This window comes from Oratosquilla oratoria, chromosome 11, assembly GCF_046742065.1.
Source record: "Oratosquilla oratoria isolate Oo_2021 chromosome 11, ASM4674206v1, whole genome shotgun sequence".
Taxonomy (NCBI): domain Eukaryota; kingdom Metazoa; phylum Arthropoda; class Malacostraca; order Stomatopoda; family Squillidae; genus Oratosquilla; species Oratosquilla oratoria.
Genome location: NC_134787.1, coordinates 29,251,250 through 29,261,966, shown reverse-complemented (window position 1 = coordinate 29,261,966; position 10,717 = coordinate 29,251,250). Strand labels below are relative to the sequence as shown.

Genomic DNA, 10,717 nt, shown 5'->3' with positions numbered 1-10,717 from the left:
TCTACTTGCTTCTCTCAGGCTATATTCTACCTCCACCTCCAGCCTCTCTCCTTTAATACTTATTTCACTTTGCTTCCATCCTCTCCCCTTGTACATCTCATCACCTTACTTTTACACACATTTATCTTCAACTTTCTTTTGCACACCTTGCCAAACCCTGTCACTAACTTCCTTAATTCCTCCTCTGATCCTGCTATAAGTGCAATGTTGTCAGCAAACAACAACTGAATTATCTTCCATTTTTCTCCATTTTTTTTAACCATCTCCAATCCCCAGTCCATTACCCTTGCATTTATCTCTCACACCACCCCATCCATGTATATATTGAACAGCCAAGGCAACATAACACATCCCTGGTGAAGTCCCACCTTTACCTCAAACCACTCGCTGTCTCCATTTCTAATTCTAACACAGGCTCAATACTCTCATAAAAACTCTTGACTGCTCTTAACAGCTTTCCTCCTATCCCATACATCTGCAATACTTCCCACAGTCCTTCCTATCTACCCTGTCATAAGCCTTTTCCAAATCCATAAAGGCCCAAAAAACATCCCTACCTTTTCCTAAAGCCTTACCAGTAAAATCTGATCCATGCAACCCTTACCTTTTCTAAACTCGCACTGTTCCTCACCAATTACTCCCTCTGTTCCTCTCCTAATCCACTCATTCAAAACCCTCCCATAAGCCTTCCCAATTACACTCAAACTGATCCCTCTGAAACTACTACACTCACACTTGTCACCTTTTCCTTTGTAAAGTCGAACTATACAGGCACTCCTCCAGTCCTCTGGCACTCTACCCTCTTTTAGACAAACCTTGAATAACCTCACCAGCAAGTCCACCATCATTGTACCTCCTTTCTTTAGACACTGCATCACACCCATCTAATCCTGGTGCCTTGCATGCAATCATTTTAATAACTGCTTTCACCTTATCTTTTCTTATTTCTCCATTTTCCTCATTCATCACTGTCATTTTCTTAATGCCTCCCACTGCAACTACCTTTCCCTCCCAATCCTCCTTTACATTTAGCAACTCACTAAAATACTATGCCCATCTTCTTACTGCCATCTCTTCCATTATCATCTCTCCATCTGCACCTTTTACCTTTTCTTCTCTACGTGATTTGCCTCCTCTTCCTCTCTTAATTTCCTTCCAAAACATATTTCTATGAAAAAAAATTCTGCCATACTCTTCCTCCATTTCACATCTGCTCTCCTTTTTGACTCCTTTATCTTATGCTTTACTTCTCTTCTTTTTTCTTTGTACCTCTCATATGATTCTCATGTCCTATTTTGTAACCAATCTATGAAAGCTCATTTCTTCTCATCTACAACCATCTTTGCTTCCTCATTCCACTAACAATCAAACTAAGGTCTCAAATGATAGCAGAAGTACTATAAAAAAAAAGTAAAGCTGGCAAATAGTGAAAATTACAAAAGTTGATGGATAAAAAAAAGAAAAGAAAAGAGCAATGAAGGAAAAGAGAAAGAAAAGACACTTGGAAGTGAAGCAAATAAAAAAAAAAAAGAACAGAGACTGAAAAGAATGGGTTTAATTTTTTTAGAGTGCTAGACCTGAGGCTGAGAAAATGGTTTATAAAAAAAAAAAAAAAAAAAAAGGAAAGGAAATATAATAAAAGAGGAGGAGAAAGGAAAAAATTAAAAATATTATACCAACATAGACAGCATGATTTCAGGAGTAAACAAATTAAATGACTATCTGGCAGCAGAGAAACCAGACACAATGGGAATTCTAGAGACGAAATTAAAAAGTCCACTACCACCAAACACTGTGGGACAAGGTCTATACAACCATTGGATGAAAAATAGAAAGGAGAAACAGGGTGGAGTCATGTTTTTTACTAAGGCTTAAATGTAACAGAGATAAGAGAAGGAAACAATAATGTGGAAATGATTATGATAAAAGTTGAAAACAGTGACATGAAAAGTAGAAAATTTGTAGTAATATATATACCCCCAAAAGCACAGTCTTGGACAGAGAGTGATCATTCCAAAATGTTGGAAGACACAAAGAATGCACTAACTGATTTACTGAAAGAAGGAGGAAACATAGTAATCATGGCTGACTTCAACTCAAAAGAAATATGTTGGGAAGAAATGACAGTGAAAGGTGAAGACCTTCAGGGAAACATACTACTGGATATGACCATTGAATACATGATGACTCAATGGGTAAAGGAAAATACCAGATATAGAAACAATGAGGAACTGTCAAGACTACATTTAATATATATGTCAGAGCCTGAAATTGTGGACAAAATGGAGTAGAAAACACCAATTGGGAAGAGTGACCCCATACTAATAGAGTTTGAACTAAAAGAACAAACTGATTTGAGAAGACATGAGAAACATAGAAAAGGAAGACTAATGTACAACAAAATGGATTTTGAGAAACTCAGAAAGTTCTTTCAAAATGCAAATTGGGAAAACTTCTTAAATGAAGAAACAAAGATGGAAGAGAAATGGAGCATATTAAAAGAAATTTATAATGAGGAAATAAACATATGTACCAAAGCAGAAGCAAGAAAGGGTGTACATTAAGTGCTGGTATAACAAAAAGTGTAGTGAGGCTAAAGATAGAAGAGACAAAGTTTGGAAAATATGGAAGAAAGATAAAAAAAAAAGGGGGGGGCTAATATAAATCAAATTAAGAAATGAGTATGTAAAAATATGCAGGGAAGAAAAGAGAAACTATTAAAAAGATGTAATAAAAAATGCAAGGACCACCTAAATTATTTTATAGGTATTTGAATGATAAACTAAAAGACAAACAAGAAATAGTAAAACTGCGCCAAAGGGAATAATGAATATACAGGTGTAGAAATGGTTGAAATTATGAACAAATATTTTAAATCTGTATTCACAATTGAAAGTACACAAAATTGGGAGGAAATACAGAAAGATCCCCCCAATGAAAGAATGAAAGAAATAACTGTGACACAAAAGGAAATTATAGACCAAATAAAAAAAAAAAACGATGTCAGAAAATCACATGGTCTGTATGGAATTGCAAATTGAATATTAAAAGAATGCATAGATGAACTAATGGACAAAATATACAAGATAATTGATTACCCACTAAATGAAGGAAAGGTACCACAGGATTGAAAAAATGCAAATATTGTACTAATATATAAAAGGGGCAAGGAAAATCCAACTAACTATAGACTGGTCTCCCTTACAAACACAATAGCAAAAATATGTGAAAAAGTTATCAAAAGTAGATGGATTAAATATCTGGAAGAAAATGATATACTGAATCCAACACAATTTGGATTTAGACATGGAAGATCATGTGCCACTAACTTGATTTGCTTCTCAAGACTAATAGAAATAATGCAAGAAAGGGATGGATAGGCAGATTGTGCTTTCCTAGATCATCAAAAAGCATTTAATAAAGTATCACACATAAAACTATTAAGAAAAATTGAATCAATAGGTGGTATTCAAGGAAAGTTATTGGAATGGATGGAAAATTTCTTGACTGGGAGAAAAATGAGGGTAGTGCTCGACCTGGGAAGTAATAATAAGTGGAGTCCCACAAGGTTTGGTATTGGCTCCAATTATGTTTGTCATATATATAAATGACATGGATGGTGTGAAATGCATATATACTTCTTTGCAGATGATACAAAACTAAAGAAAGTAAGTACAGAGGAAAATTGTGAATCACTACAGAAAGACCTGGATAAAGTATAGGAATGGAGTCAAAGGTGTGAAGTGAACTTCAACATCAAGAAATATAGTATAATGGAGTTTGGAAAAAGTAAAGATAGAATATTGGGGCAATATAAGATTGGTACAAAGGAAGTAAAAAAAAAAAAACGGTGAGCTCAGAAAGGGACCTAGGAGTAATTATCAGCAAAGACATGTCACCAGACAAGCATATCAACAAAATAGAGAAACCTTCAATTTACTAAGATTAATGAAAGTGGCCTTTGATTACTTGGATGTGGAAATGGTAAAGAAAATATTAGTAACACTGATAAGATCAAGATTGGCATATGCTGTAACACTATGGACACCCAGTACTAAAAAGAATATAAAGAAATTAGAAAGCATACAAAGAGCAACGACAAGATGGCATCAACATTCTCTAAATTGACATACAAAGATTGTCCAAATTGGAACTACCAACCCTGGAACAAAGAAGAGAAAAGAGAAGATCTACTGACGATTTACAGAATTAGGAAAAGGATGGAAGTTGTAGACAGAGATGATTTACTAAATTGGGATAAGAGAAAAATGAGAAGACATTAAAAGAAATTCAAAAAGGATAGTTATGGAAGTGATCTGAAAAAGAATAGCTTCCCACACAGTGGTGGATATCTGGAATAAATTGGATGAGGCAACAGTGTGTGCAAATACTATAAAAGAATTTAAGAAAAAATTGATGGTGAAAGATACAAAGACAGGTCACTATGAGAATAGCTCCTTTCCTGTATAATACAACCAAGTAAACTCACAACCCTTCCTTCTATTTCCTCCCATCCACCTTGTTCCACACACCATCTTTGCATATCTTGTGACTCCCTCCTTGAAACATCCCCATTCCTCTTCCACTCCTAGTTCTACTCAATCCTTCACTCCCTCTCTTCTCTCAGCATCTTGTACTTTTCTTTTCTTTCTCATTTAAGCAGTTTACTTTGAGCACGTCCCTACTTCCTGTCCTTTTCCTCTTTCTCCATCTATCCTCCAATCTCAACTTGCCTTCCACCAAAAAATAATCTGATATTCCCCCACTCTCTTCCCTAAGAACATGTCCATCAAAAACTCTTCCTACTCTTCTCCTGGTTACTACTATATAGTCTATTAAAGCCCTATCTACCACCTTTCCATCCACCACTCTCTTCCATGTGCACTTGTGCTTGACTTTCTTCCTAAACATTGTGTTAGCTGTCATCAACTCCCAATGAAATTATAATCAATTAGAATTTGCATGAATATTTTTTATTAATAACTCACAGGGCTCAAAATATGTGGTTATCAATTCATATATGTACATATGTTTTAACTGGCATGAAAAAAATCTTGTTCAGTCTCAAAATAGCCTAATTTTGCATGCATCTTCAGTATTTTACAAATTATATAATTGCATGTTAATGATGTAACAAAGCAAATGTCTTTTGCTACATGAAATGGTGATTTAGCAGGTGAGGTAAAGTCTCTGTTAGATTTTGTGGTTTTATTTTCAGGTACGAAAGATTATGTACAAAGAGAGAGGGAGAGGGTCTCCCTACCTCTACTAACTAGGTCCTTGACCTAGACTGTCCTACCAGGTACTTGACCTAGACTGTCCTACCAGGTACTTGACCTAGACAGTTCTAGTGCTAGGTGTGTGACCTGGGCACTCTTAGTGCTGGGATTTGACCTCGGCAATCCTGGCTCCAATGGCATAGCCATTCCTAATAAAGGGGGAGGGGTAAGGTTTTGTGGGTTGCCATATGTGAGATTTGTTACTCATCAAATATAATTATGGGTGTTAGTTCCGTTAAATAGGGGTTAGTTGTATGGTTGGTGGGCATGGCTAGATATGTTGTGTATATATTAAGTTACAGTAATATAATGGGTGTAGGTATGAGAAGGGGTTCAATGGGTCTGTCTGGTGACATTAGGCATCTCGTGTGGCAATACTGCAGAGACATCCTCTTGTTGTCTTACATTGCATTAGTCAGTTCTTTTGAGATTGGGAAATTGGTGAAGTCTGCAAGATTGGGGGGTCTTGTAAAGATGAGTATCATGTTGCATGTGTGTGGATCATGTGCATGGTTGGTGAAGGTTACAAATGAGTAGAATTTTATGTTTCAGGTATCTGGTGGTTGGAAGCTTTAGATGAATGTTGTGGCTGTTTGAGTGTCCCTAGTAGAACCCAATCTTTTATTTTGCCTGTAGTAGAGCTTTTATAAGCCTGTAAACATTCTATGCACTTATCTAATATCTAGCTGTACCCTTAAATCTAAGAACACTTCATATTGATTACTTGACTGATCATGATCCTTTGCTTGTGGTATTTGGCTTTTGGTAGCTGGAAATTAATGTTATAATTATGTATGATTGGTAGACTACATCCTGTGAATGTTTCTAACTTTGAATGAGATAAAGATTTATTAATACTTCACTTGAAATATTTGTAAATAATAAAAACAAAATTGTATTTCTGTGTCACTCTAACATTTACTCACAAAAAAAATCACCTGTATTATGAATAAATTGGATTTTTAAAACTCATTTGCACTAATAGTGAAATAGGATATGTAGACAACTTTTTGTGCTGCTACTTGGAGTTTAGCAAAGTGACACATTCAAAACAAACCTTGGAAGCATGAGAAATGGGGGCATTTCAGTCTGCTAAAATAATGAAAAATTAACTGATTTGGACATAAAAAAAAGGAGAAAGCTAAGAATGTGTAGAATCTGTTTCTGGGACTCTATTCCACTTTAGAGCCTTACTTCCTCGAATTCTGTCCATTTTCCACAATCACAGATTTTCGGACCCCCTTGCTAGTAGTGTTTATTTGATAGCATTGATGATGACAATGATGGCATATTAGCAGTACTATTATTGATTTTTATTACAGTGTATTTTATGGGTGAACTTCAATCAGATCTTCATAGGCACACCTGTGTCTGCTCTCTGTTATTATGTCTTCAGCTACAGAGGCTATGACACCTCACGTCAACTACCCACCTTCCATTGGGTTCTTTTTGAACTCATTGTTTACATTCTTGTTGAAGAAATTGGATTTTATTATTTTCACCGGTAAGGAAATTTTAGTTCATTATTGATTATATGAATAAATGGTATCAGACATGTGTAAAGATCAGTGAGGACCAATACTCCAAAGTGTGCTGTCCCTTCCTGATCAACAAAGAATTTATCCAAGAAAAAGGACACTTTGTTTTCATGCAATTTTACATTCCAAATCCAAAAGTATTCTAAAAAAAAAATTATCACCAATAGTTTTTGTTATCCATTATGCTCCTTTTGTTTTATATTAAGTGTAATTCATTACAGAAATCAGCTGTAGTATTGTAGAAACCAGTGGTAAAAAAAGATATAGTAAACCCTTGACATAAACACATATGGAGAAATGTGATCGCTAAAGATGAAAATTTGCAATATCCAGAGGTTGTTAAGATACATTTATTGAACCCCACTTGTTATTTACAGGAGTAGTTTGGGCATACACATCTTGTCGTCTCTCCCAACTCCCCTCTCCCTGTTCCATGTTATATTCACAGCAGTTAATAACAGTTGTTTATGTCTTGTACAGTGCATTACTGTACAGTACTGTACTTGTTTTACCTAATTTTAGTATACAGGAATGGAGCAATACTTGTTGGGTCCCATCTCCTATTCTTTAATTTTCTAACATACTTAGACTCAAATTCATGTATGGATCCAACTTAATCTATATCTTTGATTTCCAATTATCATATTTTAATTTGAACTAGTGTATTGTTTGAGCTTGGGCTATATCACCTAAGCTATTTAAAGTATTTAGGCATCTATATGAAAAACTGTATTTCTTCACATCCTTTTGACATGTGGTCTTTCTTAATTTGCTTCCATGACCTCTTAAAGCTCTCCCATCTTTAATCAGGAGATCTCTTCTAACAATGCAGTATCCCCTTTGGTGACCTGAATACTGTAATCATGTCGCCTCTTTCTCCTCGATCTTTCAATGTTGGCAGACCCAGTACTTTTAGTCTTTCCTCGTATGCTTTATCTGCCAGGCTGGAGACCAATTTGGTTACTGCCCTTTGTATTCTCTGTCTTACATCTTTCACTCTTTGTGGGAACCATACTACTGACACGTATTCCTGTCTCGGATGTATCAGGGTTTCCATGAGATTTTTTCATCATCTTTTTATCCATATAGTGGAAAGCCATTTTAATCTTCAGCAGTAGTCCATATGTCTCTCCCACAATCTTGCGAATATGTCTGTCAGGTGACAGGTTGTCTTTTATCAAAACTCCCAAATCTTTCTTCTCTGCCTTCCACACTTCCGTTACTAATTTTTCTTCACTCATTTTCTCCATGTGTCCAAAATTTGTAAATACATACATACACGTGTCCAGAATTTGTAAATACATACATATATCAGGGGCTTTTTCAATACGAGGGAGGTAGCCAAAGTCAAAGGCATAAATCTACTCCCACCCATTTGAACCCCACGTACTCCATTACCATTTACCTCCTGGATAACAGGTCATTCCTGCATCTCACTCACTGCCCAGGGTCAGAAGCAATGCAGCAAGACACAGCCTTTCCACACCAAGGCTGCTTCATTTAATTGATGACCCCCCCCCCCTGTCCCCTTGTACAGAAAAATAAAAGACAGGGAGAAATCCCTTTGGGCTGCATCAAAATATAATCCACACAATAGTATGGTCCCCACACAGAGTGAAGGATATAAACAAGATTGAGAGAATACAAAGGGCAGCAACCAAATTGGTCGACAACCTGGCAGATAAACCATATGAGGAAAGACTAAAAGTACTGGGCCTACCAGCTTTGAAAGATTGAAGAGAAAGAGATGACATGATTACTGTGTTCAGGTCACTAAAGGGGACAGATTGCATTGATAGAAGAGATCGCCTGATTAAAGGTGGGAGGGCTTTAAGAGGTCATGGAAGTAAATTAAGAAAGACCACATGTTGAAAGGATTTGAAGAAATAGTTTTCCACATAGCTGTATGAATATGTGGAATAGCTTAGAAGGTGATATAGCTCTAGCTTAAACAGTACATGAGTTCAAATGTAAATATCTTGATTGGAAATCAAAGATATAGATTAAGTTGGAACTGTACATGGACTTGAGTCTAGGTATGTTAGAAGATTAGAGAATAGGAGACAGGACCCAATGAGCCTTGCTCCTTTCCTGTATACTACAATTAGGTAAAAACAATTATGTAAATACTGACTCCCTAACCTCCCATCCCCCACCCACTCCCTTCCAATTCATCACATCATCCATACACAACCATTCTCCACTCCTGTCTTCTGTGTTCTCCCTTCCACAACAGACATTCCCCTTCTTTCCCAATGCCCCTTTCACCCCATCCATTCATCTCATCTTTGGTTGCCCCCTCATGTTCATTTCCTCCACCTCTGCCTTCCACACTTCTTTTACTAATATTTTTTCACTCATTCTTTCCATGTGTCTAAACCATCCCAATACTCTTTCATCAACCCTATCTCCCAACTCCTTTTCCACCCCTGCTTTCCTCCTCGCCTCCTCATTTCTCACTCTATCCAGCCTAGTAACCCCTACCATACTTCTCAGGCATTCCATCTCGAGCACATTTAAACCCTTTCCCTGTTCCTTAACTTATGTTTAATGTTTCTGCCCCATAGAGTGCTGTCAGTGCAATCATCCCTTCATACAATCTCCTCTTAGCACCCATTACCAAATGTGTCTTTATCATTACATTTTTTTAATCCACCAAGGCATTTACTTGCGTCTCACAATCTACAATCTACCTACACCTCCACTCCTCCCTTTCCTGCCACATTCACCCCCAAATATATAAAGCTATCCTCTTCATCCAGTCTTTCCCTTAACCACTTCCATGCGGTGACGCCTACGTAGGCGGCATGAGGAGCAAGTGGGTACTCGATGATGCCGACGTCGGCATCTTGATTATATTTATTGTAGTCATACCTACGTAACCTCCATTCTCTCTAAACTGACCATCATATTTTTTATGGTTATTAAAATACATGGGTGAAAGAGAACGAACGATGGAGCACTGACTTTATTTTTTATAATGCGATTATTATGACACAATATCGCACGTCAGGCAGATTAGCTGCCCGACATGCGATGTGCCCCAGAGTGAAGAGGTTAATACTAGCTTCCAATTTGCTGCCATCCTCTCCCCTTGTATATCTCATCACCTTACTTTTACCTACATTTTTCTTCAATTGTCTTCTTTTGCACACCTTTCCAAACTTTGTCACTAACTTCCTTAATCCCTCCTCTGACTTTGCTACAAGTCCAGTGTCCTCAGCAAACAACAACTGGCTTATCTCCCATTTTTCTCTATTTTCTTTAAGTATCTCCAATCCCTTGCATTTACCTCTTCCACCACCCCATCCATATATAAATTGAACAGCCAAGGCAACATAACACATCCCTGATGAAGTCCCACTTTTACCTCAAACTACTCAGTCTCTTGATTTCTAATTCTAACACAGGCTCTACTACTCACACAAAAACTCTTGACCGCTCTTAACAGCTTTCCTCCTATCCCATATATTTGCAATACCTCCCACAGTGCCTTCCTGTCTACCCTGTCGTGAGCCTTTTCCATACATACATATACGAAAGGCTTTCCCCCTTACATGGGAGGTAGTCAAAAAACAAAGGCATAGAAACCACTCCCACCCATTCCATCCCCTTCATAGTCCACTCCCCTCTACCCTCTTCCCTCCCTCTTATCTTGGTACCTCTGGGATAACGGGTCATCCCTGCATCTTGTCCACTGCCCTGGGTCAGAAGAAGTGTTGCAAGACACAGCACATCCACAGCAAGGCCGGTTCAATAAATTGGCGATGCCCCTTCTCCATCCCCTCATGCAGAAAAGGAGAAGATGAGGAGAAATCCCATTGGGCTGCAACAAATTATTTCTCATACATACTTCCTCACCCCCCTTCCCCCAGCCCATTCCCCCTCATGCGTGAAGGA

The 10,717-nt window shown here is 37.4% G+C and overlaps 1 protein-coding gene across 2 annotated transcripts in view; it reads left to right on the top strand.

The window, feature by feature from the left end:
- LOC143029702 (fatty acid hydroxylase domain-containing protein 2-like) overlaps nt 1–10,717 on the top strand; it is a 77,444-nt gene that overhangs the window by 40,091 nt on the left and 26,636 nt on the right. For both annotated transcript variants that reach the window (XR_012966866.1, XM_076192544.1), the window contains exon 5: nt 6,602–6,783. Coding sequence is in view for 1 of the 2 variants with exons in the window: in XM_076192544.1 (XP_076048659.1) it covers nt 6,602–6,783 (182 nt within the window). In the remaining variant the exon portion in view is untranslated. The remainder of the gene's footprint in view (nt 1–6,601; nt 6,784–10,717) is intronic.